A 22,142-nucleotide genomic window follows, 5' to 3' on the forward strand; every position below is an offset into this window, starting at 1 on the left:
CACCCCTGGGTGCCTTGGGGCCTCCCCCCCTGTGGAAACTACACAAGTGTGGCATCTAAATAGACTATAGAAGAGGAGGTGTCCCCAGATACTACAGTGCCCAACTGGCTTCAGTGTTCTGCTAAAAAATAAAACTGTAATACACTCAATGCCCCCCCCCTTCCCCAAAATAACCACCCAGTGACTATTCTTGTGGTTACAGATAATGTTTTGAGGTCATCATGCCGAGCAAAGAGGGAGGGGTGGCAGTGGTGGTAGTGGGGAGCTTTTAAACCCCCCCCCCCCCGCTCCCCACACACAGATACTAAACCCTTTGGTGGAGGGGGAATGATATAGTCAGCAAACCAAGGCCTCCCCCCCGACCCCTTTATCGCCACCACAACCACAGCACCCTAGTATTTTGGACCTGGAACACCCCAGATGTTTCTCCCAGCTACCACCAGCCCCAGTCAGGGATGGCGGAGTCCCACAAGACCAAATGCTGTCACACACCCCTACCCGCCGCAAGACCTGAGAGAGAAGGAACGAGATTGCAGCCACCGCCTTCTGCAGAGGTGGTACATACTTGTCTGCTTACCCTTGAAATGTCCTGACCCTCAATGCCCCCCCAACTCAATTTCCCAGCAAGCATTTCCTACCCACCCCCACCCCCCATAATCAGAGGCATCCCTGCTTTCCACCTGTGCAACAACCAGCCCTTCTAAAGTGCAGGAGTTTGAACACTCTTCTCCCGTCAAGATCGCCCCCTCCCTCCCCTTCTAATTGGTGGAAATAGGGAGCTGAACGGGGGAACGTGTTAGAGCTACGCTCCATCTTTGGGGGGGGGGTAGGGGGCTGTGAGAATCTAAGCAAAGTGCACCTGAGTCTCTCTCTCTCTCCCTCCCCCCCCCACACACTCCTGACCACCCAAGAATGCAAAAGTGTGAAAACTATAAAAGCCCCAGAGGCGAGGAATCTCTTCCAGGGGGACACGCACCAAACTCCCCACCGTCCCCCCCAATAAACTGCTGAAGGGGGAAAGCTGCTGCCAGCCCCCCCCCACAGCCCTAAACCCAGAGGGAAGAACCCCAGTGCGCTCCCCCCACTGCGGCGTCCCATGAGAGCATGCATAGGCCCAGATCTGCACACATACAACTCCCTCCTCAGCCGTGCCATTTCTGTTTTTCTGGAAAGTCCTCTTCCACCCTTCCTCCCCGAAACCCTGCTCTGTTTCTGGCTGAGCCAATGGGGGTGGGGAGACAGAACGGGGGGGGGGGGAGAAGGAATGTTGCGGCTCTTCCACTTGGGGAGGGGGGCAGCAGTTTAGGGCTTGAAACCACCAGACTAGGCCTTGGTGAACAAGGTCCTTAGAGATAGAGGGGAACCTCCCTCCTTCACCCCTATGCTCCCCAGGGAGCCAGGGAGCCCCTCTCCAAAAAACCAGGATGCCCCCCCCCATTGTTTTGTGTTCCCCACTCTTCCGAAACAGAAAGCCCCACCGCTATGGGGAGGGCAGCTTTGGATCAAGAGGCCTATTGCTTAATCTTGCTTTGGGTACCACCCACCAGATCCCCACCCCAAACTCTGGCCTCACAGCTCTTAAGACCCCCCCCCTCACCACCATTCTCCCCCCTCCCCAAAACAAGCCCAGCAGGGGAGCCCCTCCGATGCCTCCTTCTGCCCACACCCAGCAAACATAGCCATGCACTCAGACCATTTTGCTTCACAGCCACAGCAAATGGGCCTCCTCCGTGGTCACCCCCCTGGGTGGGTGGGTGGGTGGGTGAGTGGGTGGGGGCCAGGCCCCCCCCAGAGGAGCGAAAGGCAGGAGCTCTGGTTTGGCACAGGCTGGCTGGGGGCAGGTAGGGAGCGTCCGGCTCTCTGGGACGGGCCCTGCACCCGGGTGGGCGGCTCCCACAAGCCACAGTGGGTGGGTGGGTGGGGAGGGCAGGGGGTGGGGGGCTCCAGGGGAGGGAGGGGGGCTCCTAGCTGGCCCCTCCGCTCTGCACAGCCAGGGAGTGCTGCAGGTTTAGGCGGTTCATCTTGGCCTCTTCCAGTCCTTGCAGCTTCCGCAACTGCAGCTCGTCCAGCTGCCTCCAGAGCTCCTGCCGCTCCTTCGCCTTCTTCAGTTCCCTGGGAGTAGAGAAATTTAATGAGAGATGCAGCGAAGGATGCAAATAGTTGCAGTTCCTGAATCATGGGGGGCTGGAGTAGATGACCTTTGGGGTACCCCCTTCCAACTCTATAAAGTTCTATGATACGGCATGCCGTCCTCCAAGGGTCGGCGTTCAGAGTGAGCCAAGAGAGTCTTGTAATTTGGGGTCTGTATTCGAATTCCCATAAGGTTTCTTTGTATTTTCCATAACTGCAGCTTGTTGGGTTTTTTTAAGGCAGAACGGTTCTTTTTGGCTTTGTATTCAGGACAGAAAAAAGAATATGCTTCCTTCACAAAGTAAACTGTGGAACTCACTCCCACAGGAGGCAGTTGAGGGCAACCAAGCTAGATGTCTTTAAAAAGAGGACTGGACAAATTTTTGGAGAAGGCTACCAATGGCTAGCCACAACGGCTATGCTCTGCCTCCACGGTTTGAAAATGGAGAATCGTAGAATTGTACACATAATAATAATTTGTTATTTATACCCCACCCATCTGGCTGGGTTTCCCCAGCCACTCTGGGCGGCTTCCAACAAAATATTAAAAATACAATAAAACACCAGACACAGTTGGAAGGGACCCCTAAGGGTCATCTAGTCCAACCCCCTGCAATGCAAGCATCTCAGAATCCCTGACCGACGGCCATCCAACCTCTGCTGGAAACCCTCCAGTGAAGGGGAGTCCACCACCTTCTTTCCACTGTCAAACAGCTCTTCCCCTCAGAAATTCATCCTTTAATGGTTAGTCAGAATCTCCTGCCTTGTCATTCGTATCCACTGATTTGGGTCCTCCGCTCTGGAGTCGCAGAAAGCAAGTTTGCTCCATCTTCCCTGTGGCAGCTCTTCAGCCAGCCTATCCCCTCTCAACCTCCTCTTCTCCAGACTAAACACACCCAGCTCCCTCAACTGTTCCTCACAAGTCTTGGTTTCCAGACCCTTGATCATCTTGGCCACTCCACCGGCCCTTACTCCAGCTTGACAATATTCTTCTTAAACAGGGGTGCCCAGAATGGGACACTGTATTCCAGGTGTGGTTTGACCAAGGTAGAACAGAGCAAGACTGTTACTTCCCTTGATCTGGACACTATACTTTTGTTGATGCAGCCTAGAATTGCATTCGCTTTTTTTGCTGCTGCATCACGCCGCTGACTCATGCTAAGCTGGCGGTCTGCGAAGAACCCTATATATACTCTGCTTTCACATGTGCTGCTGAGAAAGATGCAGAGAAGATCGAGAACCTGTGGGGGCCCTGCGGATGGTGCTAGACTCTCAAATCCCATCAGCCCAAGCCAGCAGGGTACAGTGGTGCCCCGCAAGACGAACGCCTCGCGAGACAAAAAACTCGCAAAACGAAAGGTTTTTTCGTTTTCGAGTTGCCTTGCAAGACGAATTTCCCTATGGGCTTGCTTCGCAAAACGAAGCTTGCCCCGCAAGCTCCGGGGACAGCGGGAAGCGCAGCGCGTCTTCCCCGCTGTCCCCGGACCTCTTTTGAAGCAAGGGGCGACGAGGAGAAGCGATCTTCTCCCCGCAGCCCCAGGTCCGGGGACAGCGGGAAGCGCAGCGCGTCTTCCCCGCTGTCCCCGGACCTCTTTTGAAGCAAGAGGCGGCGGGGAGAAGCGATCTTCTCCTCTCCGCCCCTTGCTTCAAAAGAGGGGACATAGCGGCGCTTCTCCTCTGTCCCCGGACGGTCTCCATAGGAACGCATTGATTGATTTTCAATGCATTCCTATGGGAAACCGTGCTTCGCAAGACGAAAAACTCGCAAGAAGAAAAAACTTGCGGAACGAATTAATTTCGTCTTGGGAGGCACCACTGTGTAAATGCTCCCAATGAATATTCATAAATAAACAGGAGAAGCTGCCCAGACTTGCAATTTCTCTCCCTCGTCTGCCACGTAGACACTTACTGCTGTTTTTCCACCTTGTAGGAGGCCGTAAGTTCGTCAAATAGTTTCCCATTCATCTCCATAAAGGTCTTGAGGACATTGTAGACCAGAGAAACAATGGTCCTGGATAAGAGGGTGGCAGTGCCGGGGGGGGGGGAGAGAAATCTAGATGTTACACCCCAGGACTGCTAAGCCACCTCCAGCCCCACCTCATCAGTCAACAGCGGGATATCTTTCAACCTAAAAGTGGGTTCCCTTCTGCTTACTGAGGCCCTGAAAGTTGTAGCCCAGCCTTACACTTAAAGAGAGACAGTGCGGTGGAGTGGTTAGAGCCTAAGACTAGGGCCTGGGAGAGACCGGGGTTCAAATCCCCACTCAGCCATGAAGCTCACTGGGTGACCTTGAGCTCCGTCAGTGCCTCTCAGGTAGCCTAACCTACCTCACAAGGTTGTAGTAGGGGATTAAACGAGGTGGGAATAACCATGTCTGCCACTTTTAGCTCTTCAGAGCAAAAGATAAAGATAAAGGGACCCCTGACCATTAGGTCCAGTCGTGGCCGACTCTGGGGTTGCAGCGCTCATCTCATTTTATTGGCTGAGGGAGCCGGCGTACAGCTTCCGGGTCATGTGGCCAGCATGACTAAGCCACTTCTGGCGAACCAGAGCAGCGCACGGAAACACCGTTTACCTTCCCGCTGGAGCAGTACCTATTTATCTACTTGCACTTTGACATGCTTTCGAACTGGTAGGTTGGCAGGAGCAGGGACCGAGCAACGGGAGTTCACCCCGTCGCGGGGATTCGAACCGCCAACTTTCTGATCAGCAAGTCCTAGGCTCTGTGGTTTAACCCACAGCGCCAAAGATAAGAGCAATAAATAAATAAAAGTGATACAGGGCAGGATATAAATCTGTGGCCTTTCCCCAAAGTTGGGCAATGGGAGCAATGAGGCTTTGCTGGTGACTGGGGACAGAGGGACACTGCAGGACTAGCCCACCTCCACCCCAGGGGTCCTGCAGGCACCCCAACCCAGGCAGCCACTTACGGGTTCCAGTGCTCCTTGGAGACGCGATAGAGGGTGCCGAAAATGGTGGGCAGCACCGTGTGGCAGTTGTCCTCAACCAGGCTCAGGATGTATTCGTTGTTCCAGAAATACAGAGCCCGCTCTGCAACCTGGAGCGAGAGGAGGGCTCAGAGGGGAGGAAGGCTACTACTAGCCAAAATGGCTACTCTCTGCCTCCATGGTCAAAGGCAGCAATGCTCCTGAATGCAAGTTGCTGGAAACCGCAAGAGGTGAGAGCTCCAGCAGGCTCTCCTCAAATAAAGTGCCCCCCTATGTACAAAAATTCAAAGTTTCTTCCAAGCTGTTTCATGCAGTAAGTATGTCACACCCAGAAAGTGAATGAAGAAATGTTTCTATTCCTTGCTCAGAACACTAGAACTGGTGGACATCCAGTAATAGTATAAGCTGCATGTCTTTGTTTCCCAATTTGATCCTTTTGCATGGTTTCGTATGTATCGTGGTATCTTATGCACATTATTTTTATGGATTATAGTTTGGTTATTTTTCACTGTAATTGTTAAAGAGTGAATTTATGCTTAATTATTATTTACCGGTATTTAATTTTATTATGCGCCATTATATTCTAATGGATTACTGAATGTTAGCTTTAAAATAAACAGCTTAAATAAGAACAAAGCACGTTTTTATTGTGATTTTGTTTTTGGTATTGGATCAGGTTGTTACAAGGTGCGTGATCTCTGCTGTATAGTTTGTTGTTTCTTCAGCTTGTAAACTGCCTTTAGAAAGGCGGCAAACAAACTAGAAGTGGGAGGAAATGGAAATTGGATGTCGGAAGACTCAGATAAAAGGTCGTTGTCTTTCATGCAGTACAAAGTTAAACTGTGGAACTCACTCCTGCAGGAGGAAGTACCAAAGTTGGATAGCCTTAAAAAAGAGGATTGGACAATTTCATGGAAGAGAGGTATCAGTGTGCCCTCCCACCATCTCAAAAATAGTGAAACCCCCCCCCCCAGCTAAATGAGCTCTGGCCCCACCTCCCCACCCTTCACCCCACCCCCCTGCTGCTGCCCCAAGAGCACCTGGAAGTGGGGGCTGGCAATACACCGAGCCACTTGCTTGAAGAGGGGCTCCTGGATCTTCACAAACTGAGAGGGCTCAATGACATCCAGAATCTCCTCGATTTCTCCCAGGAACATCACCTGGGTGGACAGACGAGCAGGGAAAGGTGAGCAGAATATGTTGGGATTAGGCTGGGATGCAGGCACTGGAGGTGCCACTGGGGCAAGATGGGGCAACAGCACCAAGGCTTCCCCCATCTGCCTCCACTCCCACCCTTGTCCCCACTTGACCCTTCTGTACCTCCTTCTGGGTGCAGGTCTTCGGCCAGTACTTCAGAAGGCCACGTATCACCTGGGAAGGTGAGGAGAGAGGTCAAAAGGTGGAAATGTTAAGACACACATCCTGGCACTGGCATCATCATCATCATCATCATCATAATACAGTAGTACCTCGGGTTAAGTACTTAATTCGTTCCGGAGGTCCATACTTAACCTGAAACTGTTCTTAACCTGAAGCACCACTTTAGCTAATGGGGCCTCCTGCTGCTGTCGTACCGCTGGAGCACAATTTCTGTTCTCATCCTGAAGCAAAGTTCTTAACCTGAAGCACTATTTCTGGGTTAGCGGAGTCTGTAACTTGAAGCGTATGTAACCTGAAGCGTATGTAACCCAAGGTACCACTGTATTATTTTTGTTTGGTACTCCCTTAACTGTTGCCCATGGGACTTGGGTTTTCTCCCCACCCCCCCACCCCGCCACCTGCTGCTCTGCTGCCCCCCACTACCAGCACCCCACATGACCAAATCCTGACTCACATGCTCGGTCAGCGTTGCATCTTTCTCCAGGAACTGGACCACACAGTAAGCCAGCTGCAGGAGACAAAGCGGGGTCAAGGGTCAGAGGTTAGAGCCCGGGGACACCCAGGCGCACCCCCTCCCCACAACCCCCACCAGAGTCCCAGGCATCACTCCACTACAGATCGTCCCCACCCTCCCATCCCACCTGACAGCAGAGGCCCCTTTGGCCATCAAGGGAGGCAGGGGTTCCCTGCAGAGAGAGGCTCACCTGGGCATGGAAGATGGAGAGGGACTTCACCGAGTGCAGCGGGATGAGGACCCGGACCAGGAACTGCTTGTGCTCCGTCTTCAGGGGCAAAGCAAACCCGTTGATTATACTGGGGAGGGGAGGGGAGGGAGGAAACACAGTGGGAGGCATCAAAGCCGGTGCCGTGCGACACCCGTTCCGCAACTGCAAGAAATCAATCTCTTTAGTGTGGGGGCACCTACAACTTCGGAACTCCCTGCCTATTGATGGCGACATCGGGCAGGCACCTTCGCTGCACAGTCTTTGGCGCCTGCCGAAAACATTTCTGGTTAGACAAGCCTGCCCAGATATGCAGAATGCTGATGTGTGTTTTTAGTTTATTGCTGGCTTTAAATCTTTGGGATGTTTTAATTGTTTTCGGTAATTGTTTTTTTTTCTTTTTCTTTTCGCAAGCCGCTTTGAAGTTTTTGTGATAAAGCGGCATATACATTTTTTGCAGCAAAATAAACAAATAAAAAGAAAACTGGGGGAGGGAGTGGTTGGGAATGCTGCCGTCCCCCAAACAGAGGAAGGGACACCCCTGCCTTTTCTCCTGAGTAGTTCTGAGAAAGAGGAGCCCTCAACTCCCATCTTCAACACCTGATTGCTGGCAGGGAAGGTTGGTGGGAGAGAAGAAACCAGCACTACAGTTCCTATGCCTCTCCATCCATCCCCCCAAAAATTCCCTGGACTTTACAGGAAATGTAATTTAAATTTGTTAAAATTCTGACATCTCACCCTTCCTTTTAATTTATTATATATTTTTTAATTATAAGCGAAGGGAAAAATTATAGAGGGGGAAGTAAGAAAGAGGCAGGAGACGATGCCAAAGGAAGAGTATTGTACAGCACCCACAGAATACGAATACAGCCTAAGCATTGTTGTCGTTTAACAAATACTTCTACGTATTTGGGAAAGGAAATGGTCACCAGTGCGATGAAGGTGAAGTGGATCAAACAAGAACATTTAAATCTCAGAATGTGGCAAAATAAAAACAGCGTGAGCTTGTGGCATCTCGTGGACTGTATTGTCATGCAACCCAGACTCCCGAGTCGTGGGTGACGGAGCACATGGCTGAGCTTCCGATGACTCAGCGTCTTGCCCTTTTGCTCCGCCCACAGCAGCAGAAGCAGCAACAGCCAGGAAGGAGCCCAGCTGGTGCATGGCGGAAACTGAAGGGGAGAGGAGGGAAGGAAAGAGGCCCCTCAATATTCAACAGAGGCAGGAAGGTGCAGCTCCGGCTGACGCCCGTCCTCCATGTCCTAAGGTGCTTACCTTCCCAGGATCTCAAGGAGCTCCGCCACGCCGTTGAAATGCTCCGTCTCGTAGATAAACCTGGGGGTGGGACAGAGGAGAGTTAGGGATCACATCATCATCACGGCCACCAGCTTTTCCACCAGCCTTGCCCCACCCCACCCACCCCGCCTGGGACCATTGTAAGGCAAAGAGGCTGCTGAAGTATTCTTCGTTTTTATTTATTGCTTTTACATCCCAGCTTTCACTCCAAGGAGTTCAAGGCGGCTCACGTGGTTCCTCCTTTGCTCTTTAATTCCCCACAACAGCCCTGTGAAGTAGGCCAGGGCTGAGAGTGAGCAACTGGCCCAAGGTCACCCAGTGAGCTTCGCAATGCCTGAGTGGGGATTCGAACCCAAATCTCTCCCAGAGTCCAACACTCTAACCACCGCACCATTACGGGCTTTCTTCTCTTAACATTCTTTTTGCAGGGACTGTTCCTGGCTTTTCTGTCAGGAACAGAGTCATGTTGGGTTTTTAATATAGTTGAAATGCTTTGCATTTGTATCTGCCTGTATACTGTTGTCAGTTTATTCTTGTGAGCTGGCTCAGAAGCCTTTTCGGCTGAAAGGCGGCATATAAACAAACAACAGCAACACATCACATCATCGCAGCACCACAAGGCAGAATTCCACTGCCACTTTCTGCGTGGATCCTCTTCTTTCCTAGCCCAGCCAGAAAACGCCCTTCCAGCAGATGTCAAGGCAATAAACAACTATTTTACTTTTAAAAGACAACTGAAGGCAGGCCTGTTTAGGGAAGTTTTTAATGTCTGATGCTGTATTGTGTTTTTAATATTCAGTTCGAAGCCACCCAGAGTGGCTGGGGAGGCCCAGCCAGATGGGCAGGGTATAAATAATAAATGATTATTATTATATTATAAGGGTGCTGTGATGTCAAGTTGGCCCCCAGGAAGGGTATTCAGGGCACCAGACCAGAGTGAGCCTCTCCTACCACAGAATTCTAGAATTGAAGAGCTGGAAGGGACCCCAAGAGTCATCTAGTCCAACCCCCTGCAATGCAGGAAATCTTTTTGCCCAACGTGGGGCTCCTGAGATTAAGAGTCTTGTGCTCTATCGACTGTGTGTTGCTAGACTACAACTCCCACCCATTGGCCATACTGGCTGCTGGGAGTTGGGTGTCCAACAACATCTGAACGGCTATGGGTTCCTCATCCCTTGGGTCTGGCAGCTCCTGCACCACCCAGAACATACTTCTTTTCTTTATCTGCTAGCGTGAAAAGTGAGGGAGTCCCCAGCTAGGAAATGAAGGGAGAACACAGGACAAGGTCATCCTGCCCTCTAGTGGACAGCAGGCTACATTATCCCCCTGAATGGGCTCTCACCACATGGGTAAGAACTTAAGGGCTTGCTGGATCAGGCCAGTGGCCCATCTAGTCCAGCATTTTGTTCTCACAGTGGCCACCCAAGGGAATCCTGCAAGCCAGATTCTCTCCTCCTGTGGTTTCTGGCACCTGGTACTGAGAAGCATTATTGCCTCCGACTGTGGAGGCACAGCAGAGACATCATGACTGGTAGCCCTTGTTAGCTCAGTTGGTAGAGCACCAGACTCTTGACCTCAGGGTCGTGGGTTCGAGCCCCACACTGGGCAAAATATTCCTGCCTTGGAGGGAGTTGGGCTAGAGGACGCTTGAGGTTCCTTCCAACTCTATGATTCTACATGAATCTGTCCCAATCCTCTTTTAAAGTCGTCTAGGGCCTAGGCTAATGCTTCCTGTGGGAGGGAGTTCCACAGTTTAACTTTGGGCTGTGTGGAGAAGATACTTTCTTTTTTTTAAAGTATTTTTTATTAAGAATTTAAACAAAACATATTATCTTAATACATATCCTGGACCCCCCCATTCCCCCCCCGACTTCCCTCAGCTCCAATCTCTGGTTTCTCTACAAATGCTATTCTCTGCATGTTACAAAACTGTATAAATCCTTAATTTATCTGACTGGTTATTGTCAATAGAAAGTTTGTGAGTGTTTTGAGAGCCAGTGTGGTGTAGTGGTTAAGAGCGGTAGTCTCGTAATCTGGGGAACCAGGTTTGCGTCTCCACTCCTCCACATGCAGCTGCTGGGTGACCTTGGGCCAGTCACACTTCTCTGAAGTCTCTCAGCCCCACTCACCTCACAGAGTGTTTGTTGTGGGGGAGGAAGGGAAAGGAGACTCCTGAAGGGGAGTGAAAGGTGGGATATCAAATCTAAACTCTTCTTCTTCTTCTTTTTTATTCAAAATCTGCCAAGGAGTCCAGTTCACGTTGTTGTTTCTTTAAGTACCGTATTCTTTGCTCTATAAGACTCACTTTTTCCCTCCTAAAAAGTAAGGGGAAATGTGTGTGTGTCTCATGGAGCGAATGCAGGCTGCGCAGATATTCCAGAAGCCAGAACAGCAAGAGGGATTGCTGCTTTCACTGCGCAGCAATCCCTCTTGCTGTTCTGGCTTCTGAGATTCAGAATAATTTTTTTCTTGTTTTCCTCCTCCAAAAACCAGGTGCGCCTTGTGGTCTGGTGCATCTTATAGTATGGTACTTTGTAAAAGGTTCTCATTCATCTTTAAAGTCACAGTTATCCTTATCCTGTACTTTATGTGTCAAAGGGGATTTAGGGAGAAGATACTTTCTTTTACATGTTCCGAACCTTCCAACGTTCGGATGCAGGCCACCTGCAAATCCCCTCCTTGGCCAGAAAAGAGGCTGGCAGCGAGACCTGAGCAACTGCTTCTGACCACACTGGGTGGGCAGAGTGTTGGGGAGAGAAGCCCGTGCTGCAGGAGGCCAGGATGCAGAGCAACCCTGGGGTGGAGCAGAGAAAAGAGGAACTCACCGCAAGAAAATGTTGTTGCACTGCTTTCGGATGTAGGCACGCAGGCCCAGGAACTTGCCATAGACACGGTGGAGGATGGTCTTGAGGTACTCGCGCTCCCGAGGGTCCTCGCTGTCGAAAAGCTCCAGTAGCTGAAGGAAAGGGAGAGGGGAGAGGAGGAATCATAGAATCATAGAGTTGGAAGAGACCACAAGGGCCATCGAGTCCAACCCCCTGCCAAGCAGGAGTCAGAGCAAATGAGCCTGGAACGTCCCCCGTGAAACTCCTGGAGAGTTTCCTGGGCCTTCTACTGAACACCAGGCAGAGGCTCTCCAAGCTTCCAGCACGACTGGGAGATGCCGGTGACTTAGCTTGCTGCCTTCTGCAAGCAGAGTCATGTGCACAGCCTAAGATTAGTCCAAAGGGGGTCCTGGCACAGCAGCCTGTTCTCACAGTGGCCAACCAGGTGCCCCAGAGGGCAGCCAAGCTTGTATTGTGATTTCACTATTTTCTTGTTGGGAGCTGCCCAGAATGGCTAGGGCAAACCGGTCAGATGGGTGGCATATAAATAAATTATTATTACAGTGGTACCTTGGGTTAAATAGTTAATTCATTCCGGGGGTCTATTCTTAACCTGAAACTGTTCTTAACCTGAAGCACCACTTTAGCTAATGGGGCTTCCTGCTGCTGCCGCGCCACCAGAGACCGATTTCTGTTCTCATCCTGAAGCAAAGTTCTTAACCCGAGGTACTATTTCTGGGTTAGCAGAGTCTGTAACCTGAGGTACCACTGTATTATTATTATTTGGGCTCCAGTTTCCAAGGAGGGCATCCAGCTCCTTCCTGGCCATGTCTTATTTATTTATGCCTAAAAATATTTATGTGTTGCTGCCGGATTTAAAAAATGTCAAAGAAGTTTATGACAAGGATGTCTGTATATAATTAACACGCAAACACACAAAAAAAGCTTTAGAATCAGAGACCATCAGCCATTACAAAAAGATGCATTCTCAATTGCTCGCATAAGTTTGATGGAATAGAAAAGTTTTCCCCAGGAGGTTGGAAGTTGAAACAGCCTCATTTCTCTGCAGTACCACAACAGAGTCACTGCAGAAGGAGCATGGCTTGTGACCCACTTGCGAAGAGGACTCGCACTCGATGCCCAGTAACCTGGCTTTGCTGCCCCAGGCACAGACACAACACACACACACACACACACACACACACACACACACACACACACATTCCCTTGCTCAGCCTTCTTGCTCCTTCTCACTCACCAGCAATACAAATTTCTGGTCTATGTAACGCTTGGCGACTGAAGGTTGGAAGTCTGGGCTCTCGAGGAACCGGAGGAAAAATTCATACACAAGCTGGGAAGAGGTAGAGAGGTGGAGCCATTAATAACCACCACAAATTCTTCCAATTCCGCACCCCCACCTGCCCCCAAGGCACTTTTGTTCCCACAAAATTTAGGCCACCTTTCCTTTTGTTTCATAAACTTATTCCTGGTGCCCCCTTACCCTATCAAATGTATTTTTCAGAATAGCAGTTTTCACAACCCACAAAGAAAGATAATAGCACAATAAAATTAAAGGCAGCCACAGTCACAATTAATTGCACATTTGTTAAACCCAATTAAAACTATTTTAGTTTAATTAATTCAACAAAAACCTCAATCTGGTGATATCAGCTTTTCAGATAGTCATTTACACTTCCAGCACACGCCCCCCCCCCCGCTGCTCTCTTGACTCTTAGCGTCCCCCCCCACCGCTCGCCATTGCAAGTTAACCCACCACCCACTTTGGGAACCACTGGTTTAAGGCATCCACCAGCAAGCCAGGGGTGGAGGTGGCTAAGACGGCACCCACTACTTTTCTGCCATGCAGGCAAAATGACACATGCCCACACGAGGCAGCCCCACGGAGGAGTCCTACCTGGAGATGTGGCCACGAGGGTTCTAGGTTGGGCTCATCCTCTTCGGGGTCAAACTCAGGGTTCTCGCTGGGCGGAAGCGTCCGGAAAATGTTGACCGAGATCTGTAGAGAGAGGAGAGAAGAAATCAGCCAAGTTATACAGCCGGCATAGGCAGACTCGGCCCTCCAGATGTTTTGGGACTACAGCTCCCATCATCCCTAGCTAACAGGACCAGTGGTCAGGGATGATGGGAGTTGTAGTCCCAAAACATCTGGAGGGCCGAGTCTCCCTATGCCTGCTATACAGACTAGCTACCACTTCAAGCAAGCTGTTCTAAACCCCTGCAAGGTACACCCCTGCCCCCTATAAAAATACACCCCTCAAGCTTCTGGCTTTGACAGGGACCAGCCAGATGCCCAAAGAATCTCAGGGAAAGGACAATGAGATCATTCACAGGGGTTGCCAACATAGTGCCCATAGCTGCAATGTCACTGTTATGAGATCTTCCCTGACACCCTACTATTAACTTCAGAGAGAAGTAAAAGGAGGGAGATCATAGCCTGCACTTGCTTGTATAATAGTCAGCACTTCTGTCCAGAAAGGCATTATTTTTAAAATATTACTTTTCACTCTGTGTGTGTGTGTGTGTGTTTTAACCCATACACATTAAACGCAGAAACGGAACAGGAAAAATTTAGAGTGTGTTCCATCCATCCCTCACTGGAGGTAATTTTGCCTCCCCTTGTGTCATAATCTGTGCCAGGAGTCTCTTGCTCAAGCTGACAGAATGCATTCCTAGCCTTCAGCCTCCCTGGCTGTTGCCAGCAACCAATGCAGCCTCCCTGGCTGCTGCCAGTGACCAGCAACCAACTGAGCCTCCTTGCTTGTGCTTGTTTGTGTGGTGGGGGAGCCCATCCTCTTCCCTCTCCTCTCCCTGCTTACCATCTTGATGATCTCAGGGTAGAGCGGCTCAATGAGGATGCCACGGTTGGTGGCCACACACTCCACCAGCTCATTGAGGGCTGCCCGCTTGATCTCTTTCCCCTTCAGGTCGGCGACGCAGTCGAGGAAGTCGAAGAGGACGGAGCACTGCTGCAGCTTCTTGCACAGGAGGTCGTGCAGCTCTGAGACAGGAGCATCTGCAGGGGGGAGGAAGGGACCACACACACACAGGGCTCAGCAGGTGCTGGCGCAAGAGGTGCTGGGGCTCAAACATGCTGGCCAGTCTCACCCTCCAACACATCAGAGCCCCCTTCTGCATAATCTATTGGTGCGGTCCAGTTGCAGCTGCTTAGTGGTGGAGAAAAAGCAGACTATGTGCATTTTTGCTCTGTTTTAATTATTTGTAAGGAAAAGGCCATTGGCCAGGGTGGGGAGACACTTGTTATGCACCCAGAGGGTTCATGTCACCCCCAGGAAGGGCTGGGAAGAAGAGACCCATCTGAAACTCTGGAGATGCAAGTGGACAAATAACCTGAGCTGGCAAAAGGTGGTAATAATAATAACAATAACAATAACAATAACAATAACAATAACAATAACAATAATAATAATAATAATAATAATAATAATAATAATAATAATAATAATTTATTTATACACCACCCATCTGGCTGGGTTTCTCCAGCTACTCTGGGAGGCTTCCAACAGAATATTAAAATACAATAATCTATTAAACATTAAAAGCTTCCCTAAACAGGGCTGCCTTCAGATGTCTTCTAGAAGTCTGGTAGTTGCTTTTCTCTTTGACATCTGGTGGGAGGGCGTTCCACTGGGCGGGTGCCACTACCGAGAAGGCCCTCTGCCTGGTTCCCTGTAACTTGGCTTCTCGCAGGGAGGGAACCGCCAGAAGGCCCTCAGCGTCTGGGCAGAATGATGGGGGTGGAGATGCTCCTTCAGGTATACTGGACTGAGGCCATTTAGGGCTTTAAAGGTCAACACTTTGAATTGTGCTCTGGAGGAAGAAAGCACAGCTCCACAGACAGAACATCAGCGGGGTTGTGACCTTTGCTGGAGCCCAGGGAACATGCAACAGGCAGGACCAGGGGTTGGGTGTGCAGGGCAAACAAGGCTCCCCATGCCAGCCCAACCCTTGCCACTGCCACCAGCACCGAGCAGAGAGCATGGAGGGTTCACAGGGCTGAACCGCCTGCCATCTGCACAAGGAGGAGCCTGGCCGTCCTGCCGATGTGGCCTCTGACAGATGCATCCCCCTGACACTGGCCGGGCAGCCATTCAGCAGTGGCAAGGCCAGTCCAGAACCCAGAGACCCCCAGTGGCAACCTTGCAAGACCCATAATTCCAGACAGCAGTACATAGGAACCACCTGCCTTCTCCAAGGTGAGACTATGGGCCCATGTGCTTCAGGACACTAGCAGGCACTCCCCAGGGTTATAAGCAGGGGGCATTCCCAGCCCCGCCTGGAGATGCAGCTGGGGATTGAACTTGGGATATCCTGCATGCAAGGCAGATGGTCTACTGCTGTGTAATGGCTCTTCATTAAACCAAGGTGGTTGTTTTTCCTTTCATTTTTTCTCCAGTTATTTCCAAGTACTGCAATAAAAACAGTTTCCAAGTGCAGTTTCCACCACCATGTTTAAACCGCATTAAGTAGTGCTTTACTGAATTCTTTCCCTAGATTAAACATTTTGTTTCCAATGCACCTGAAAAGGCTTTGTATTTATATAGCATAGAAAATGAACACTGCGTAATTTTTTTTCTTAAAAACAAACGTGTTAAATCAGATCTCCAGTGATTTAGTGCAGTGGGAAAAAATTCCGATCCCAAAATTTCCAGAAAACTCACGTCATTCTCTGGGGACGACCACCTCAGCAAGTCGGAGCTGCCTGTCACTTGTGCCCATCAATGAGTTAAGAGTCAGCAATGCCTGCTCTCTAACTCCTTGGCTGTGGCACCAATAAGCCATTTCCTCAGTTGCAGGCACCAGTAAACTCCGAAAGACACTAGCCCTGTGTGAGGTCAAGAGTGGAGTGGCACACTCAAACGCTCAGCCTTCCAAAATTAACCAAGCCTGCCACCCAAGTTGCCCTAGTCATCCTAGAGACCCCACCTCAGCCTTTTCCTTGACAGGGAGCTGGGCCCACTCCAGAAGGTGCCAGACTGGGTGCTTTTCCCATGATGATATTTAAAAACAACAGGAGGAGTCAAGAGCAACCATTTCCAAAACAGGGAAACGAGGCATTGGTGAACTGATGAGCACCTGGAAAGCACCAAGAGCGCCCCAGGAGAGCAGGAAGTCAAGGATGAAATGCAGCAGTTACTTAACAAAAAAATATCAGGATCTTAGAGGTGGAGGGTTGGGAAGGCTGAAGTCAGTTTTAAGCAGGATGCTGCTATTATATTTAGTTATGCAGGTATTTTGACATGAATTCTTTTTGATTGGCTGGATTCTGTTTCAGTCAACTATTTCGCTGTAAACTGTCCTGTAACAGTTGTGTGTGTGTGTGCCTCTGAAGGGCAGTATAAAAGCACCCTAATAAGCAAGACTCAGGCACACAAACCATACTGCTGTTGCAGCCTCTTCTCCTTACCCCTTGGGGCAAGAAGCAGCCCTGGGAATCCCCCTGGGAACTGTAACCATGGCAGCCATAAGGCTGATCAGCCGCATCCGGAGACAGAGATGATGAGCAGCTCTGATTTCTGGGATCAGTAAGGATGCAGGAATATTTGGAGGGGGGACTGCCTAGACGAATGCAATGGGCATCTCCCAAGACTTGAGAACCTATTCTGGTTTTGTCTCCAAAGTCAAAAAATATTTATGCCTGCGGAGGAAGAGGGAGTCTAAAATGTATTTTGAAACTGAGGAGCAATCAAGGCCAGGAAATGGAGAGCAGTCGAAGAGAGCCATTTCTGCCCCCGGCCCAGCATGCGGCCAGACACTCCCATTTCCCACTTATCATTTTATTATGATTACTATTAATTATTCACCCTGCCCGGGGTGCGTAACAATAATTAAAACATTTAAGGACAGTTTAAAGCAACATGAAATCACAGAAGGTGGGTTCCTAAAAATAAACATGTATAAATAAATATGCATCTCAAGTGTCAAAAGTCAGGGTAAAAGCGCATCTGCAGCAGAGTGGTTTTAAATTTTGTATTAATCTGATGCTGTACAACTAACGTGGGCTCCTTCTGGAGGAAGGTTAGGGCGAAAAGCCAATAAATTAACCAAACTGAAGGATACCAAACCCAGGGCGTTTAAACAGCTTCCATTGCAGTCAGTTACGGGGTGGGGTGGGGCTGGCTGCTCTGCCTCCCACTTTTGGAAGCAATATATGAATTTTTGGTTGTCTCTCCTGTAAAGGGTGCTATTAGTTGAATATGTTTTGTGCTTCTGTTGTCTTATGGTTTGTTGATGATTCATTATTCTGTGATTGCATTTTAGCTCATGGGACCTTAAGAGCAGGCAAGAAATACCATTAATAAATAAAGATGGCATTTCCTCATTCCAAGATGCCTCTAATAGAGAAGCCAGCAGGACACTCCAGTCTGGCATAGAGGAAACCTTTCTTGATGTTGCAACTCCACCTCAATTAAGTCAACAGTAAGGCCTGGCCCAGTGTTTGAGGGGAACGAGGGTGGCTAACGAAACTCTGCCCGATTTTACAATGTTTCCCACTGAGTTAATGCATCATCTGTTTTCATCGCTGCTGATTTTAGCTAATTGCCTATTTGCAATGTATTTTGCGGCTGCTTTTATCCATGCTGAAGGCCACTCTGAGCTCACCAACAGAAATTAATCTGCGTTATTTGCATTATTATGTGTTTATTTGCAACCCACCAACTCCCTCCCGTTTTTTAGTCAAATCATGGCTCCCTCCTGTGAGGACAGGGCGTGGTGGAGGCTGCCCCAAAAGGTATGGGGACTAAGGTCCCCTCTAACACACACCTGCAATTTCAGCACTTCCTGGAACTCTGCCCCCTTCCCATTATCAGGCCACTGCAGACCCCCAAAGGTAGGCCCCTGAGTGGGCAATTCTCTGCATGGACACAGAAGCAATCCTCAGGATGGGAACACAGCAAGTTGCTTTAATACCGGGTTAGACACCTGTCCGTATCTGACAGACAGAAACTCTTCAGGGGTCTTAGGCCGAGAAGGGCATTTCCCATCACTTGCGGACTCTTCTCTTTTAGCTGAAAGAGCCACAACATTCTGCCTGTATAGGCACGTCTGAGCTGTGGTCCTCTCCCATAGGAGCTTACTTAGTGGCACAAGGACTCCATGTGCGCTTCTGATGGAGCATGGCTACAGAAGAAGGCAGGATGCTTGGGGTTGCCTCCCCAGCTGAGGAGGAGGATGCAGAAGGGGTGGAAGATGCTGGCCTGGCCTGCTGGCTGCATCCAACAATACCAGAGTGGCAGGAGAGAGGACAACTCCCGGCGGCTGCTCTCAGTTGCAAAGTGGTACCCAAGGAGGACTGAGGAGCATCAGTAGAGCCTGCCAAATCAGTGCAACGGCCCACCAGGTCTGGCATCCTGCTCTTACAGTGGCTCGTATGGAAAACCTGCAAGTAGGATCCAAGCCCAAGAGCACTCTCTCCTGTGGCTTCCAGCAACCAGTGTTCAGAAGCATTGCTTCCTCCAGTTGTGGAGGGCAGAGCATAGCTATCGTGGCTAGCAGTCACTGACAGTCTGATCTTTCATGGATTTCCCCAGCCATCTAGGTTGGTGGGCATTACTGCCTCCTGGGGGAGCGAGTTCCACAATTTGACTATGTGCTGCGTGAAGAAGGGCTTTCACCACCAAGAAGCAGCCACGTCACTCCAGCCAGAGGTCCATAGGAAGCTGCTCTAGACAGAGTCAAACTATGGGTCCATCTGGATTATCCATGCTGATTGGCAGCAGCTGCCTGGGGTTACAAGCAGGGGACCTTCCCTACTTGTGAGATGCAGATGGGGACTGGACCTGGGACCTTCTGCAGGTGCTTTCTTACCTTGCTGGAAAGCCATATTTGCCTGAACGTGCAAACTTCACCTGTGTGGCCACACAAGACATGCCCCCAACACTCCGGTGCCCACCACCCCACACACTCAGCCCCCAATGATCCCCATGCAAATGAAAATGCCTTTAGCTCCGTTGAAGCATGAGACTCATAATCCCAGGGTTGTGGGGGTTTGAGATGCACGTTGGGCAAAAAATTCCTGCATTGCAGTAGGTTGGGCTAGATGACCCTTGTGGTCCCTTCCAACACTACAGTTCTATGGTTTTATGGTAAGTGGGGGATGGCCCACAAGGCTTTCCAGTTGCATTTGCCTGATCACAAGTGGAAGCTCCCTGCACGCCTTCCCCATGCGACTCTGAGAAGGTCGGGGACTAAAGGGTGGTGGTGAGCATGATGCACATGAGGACATTGAACATGGGCACCACTCCCTGCCCCCCTAACACACCTGCAGTTTATGACTGCTCCAAGTATGATGAATATTGTTCCCCAAATTGCATTTTACTTTGCTTGCCTCTTGCTCAAAGCTGTGATTCCAAAGTAAGCAGAGAGACCACAGGAGAGCTTTGCCACAAAGCTCTGAGCCTGCGTTTGGCCAGGGCCAAGCCCAATGCTCTCGTTGAGGTGAAGATGCCCTTCCCTGCAACAGGAAACCAGGGCTACCCTCCTGGAGCTCAAGATAAGAGCCTGTGTGGTGTAGTGGTTAGAGTGTCGGACCAGGACCTGGGGCAGACCAGAATTTGCACCCACTCCATCATGAAGCTCACGGGGTGAGCTTGGGCAGGTTGTGGTCTCTCAAACCTAACCCTACCCCACAGGGTTGTTGTGAGGATAGAACAAGCCAGCGGATAACTGAGCACAGCACCTTGAGCTCCTCGCAAGGAAAGTGCGACAAAAATGTATTGAATCTATAAAAATGAATAGGTATACCCACACCCCATTTTTTGTGACCAAAACAAAGGTTCAGATGTAATGGCACCTCTCGAAAGCTCAGCAATGAGGCGGTATCCCCAAACCAAAGATTGAGGGAGTCTCAACACAGGGCTTTGCAGCCTTTCTCAACCTGTGGGTTCTCAGATGTTGTTGAACTACAACTCCCATCACCCCTAGCTATCAAGGCCAGAGCTCAGGGATGATGGGAGTTGTAGTCCAACAACATCTGGGGACCCACAGGTTGAGAACTGCTAGTCTAGGGTGTGTCCCCCAACTAACACCCACCCCCTGTGCTTATGGCAGGCCTCTGCTGACAGTAAGAGATGTTGGACCTTGGAAGATGGCAGACTCTCCTTCACTGGAGTTTTTTAAACATAGGTTGACCATCTGTCAGGGATTCTTTGGCGGCAGTTCCCACATTGCAGGGGGTTGGACTAGATGAACTTTGGGTGTTTCTTCCCACCCAATGATTCTGTGGCAGGTCTCCCTGCTAGAAGGACCCAGGTGTGGAGGCAGGCCTCTGGGGACTCACCTTTGAGCAGAGGGAGAGGCGTGAGCTCCTGCTGGTTGCTCTGGTACCGGAACTGAGAGGAGCTGTGGGAGCGCCTCTGGCGGGAACGGCGGAGTGACCGGCGGGAGAAGCCGTCCACTTTGTCCGGGGGCGGCACAGGGGACAGCCCCGGGGAGGAGGGGCTGGTGGGGGTCACGGCAGGCGGGATCTTGGTCTCCATGTCGGCAGGCAGGCGAGCCCCCACTGCTGTGAGTCTATGCCAGGAGGGCCCTGGGGAGGAAGGGTGCCCTTAGTACCCAGCAACGGCGTCTGGCGTCTCCTTAGGCCTCAGGAGCAGCCGCCCCATGACACAGGCCGGGGCCTCCTTCTGCGGTCCGAGTCCTTGGCTCAGGGTCTCGTCGGCGCGTCCAAGCCCAAGGGGGCTCACCTCCAGCGTGACTCCTGGCCTACTTGGCTGCCATGGCTGGACGACTCAGGGCCAAGAGGAGCTGAATGCCAGTGAGGAGCATGGAGGGCGAACCCCTCCCCCCCAAGTTGTGGTGCAAGGAGGCCTCTGGGGCTGCAAAGGTGGCTTTTCCCAGCTGTTGCAAAGGCCCACCTCCCAAAAAAACCTGGTGCCTTGCTGAGGTGAAAGTGGGGCACCCCCCCCTCCACAGCAACCTGCCTTAACAGCTCCAAGCACAATCCGGGCGCAGGAGCCTGAGCCCAGGGGGTACCCCTCAAGATCTGCCACGGGGTCCAAGTGATTGGAGGGGCAGCGCCCAGGCCAAGCGGCTCCTCTTCTTCGCCACGTCCAGGGGACCAGCCTGTGGGGCTGGAGAAGATGCAGAGGCCGTCTGTTTCCTAGTTCAGGCCGAAGGCGGCGGCGGCGGCAGCGGCGCAGGAGGCATCCTGGGGGCAAGGAAGCAGGCGGGGCCGGCCTCCTGCCAGAGCCCCTTGTCGTCGTCGCCGTCGTCCTCCTCCCTCTCCCATGGGGCACCCGGCAGCAGCTGGCTCGCAGGAGGAGGAGGGCGCCCGGCACGGCCTGGCTGTTTTCTCTACCCGGCGGCAGGTGCGGGCAGGTGCATTGCGCGGCCCCGGCGCACCGTCACCAGGAGCAGCAGCGGCTGCCAAGCAAGGCAGGCCCCTGCCTCTTTCCTCTGCCCTCCTCCGCCTTTGGCTCCTCTGCTGCTGCTAATGCAGCAGCAACGGCGGCAGCTCCCGGTGCTGCTTTCCCCCGCGCAATACAAGGAAAAGGAAGCGCGCGCGAGAGAGAGACTGAGACCTAATCCCGGTGCAGCAGCAGCAGCAGCAGCAGCAGCAGGCTAATACGGTGCGTGTGCGCGCACGCGCGTACCCCCTCCTCCTCCTCGCGTCGGACCCAGCCCCAAAGCCTGCCTCCGCCTCTATTGCGCACGCGCACGCGCTCTGCCTTTTCCTTTGATGCGCTCCTCCTCGCTTAAGCTGTAACACTAAGTAACCTTCCCGGCCCACGTGACCCCCGCCGGAGCGCTCTCATTGGCCCCTTAAAAATAGAACCTGCGTCATCCGCTTAAGGGATGAT

At 51.3% G+C, this 22,142-nt stretch overlaps 1 protein-coding gene across 1 annotated transcript; it reads right to left on the reverse strand.

Annotated features, from left to right (window-relative positions):
- Positions 1-769: 769 nt before the first annotated feature.
- PPP2R5B (protein phosphatase 2 regulatory subunit B'beta) lies at positions 770-22,003 on the reverse strand. The gene is made up of 13 exons (XM_081174141.1): positions 20,621-22,003; positions 14,139-14,335; positions 13,217-13,318; positions 12,560-12,652; positions 11,302-11,432; positions 8,456-8,515; positions 7,163-7,271; positions 6,913-6,966; positions 6,399-6,449; positions 6,119-6,238; positions 5,061-5,188; positions 4,040-4,141; positions 770-2,112 (listed from the first exon to the last, which is right to left on the reverse strand). The coding sequence occupies exons 1-13, from the start codon at positions 20,817-20,819 to the stop codon at positions 1,965-1,967; spliced, it is 1,494 nt and encodes a 497-aa protein (XP_081030267.1). The 5' UTR covers positions 20,820-22,003; the 3' UTR covers positions 770-1,964.
- Positions 22,004-22,142: the final 139 nt, after the last annotated feature.

The sequence above is a fragment of the Podarcis bocagei genome, assembly GCF_964188305.1.
Source record: "Podarcis bocagei genome assembly, chromosome: 16".
NCBI classification, from domain to species: domain Eukaryota; kingdom Metazoa; phylum Chordata; class Lepidosauria; order Squamata; family Lacertidae; genus Podarcis; species Podarcis bocagei.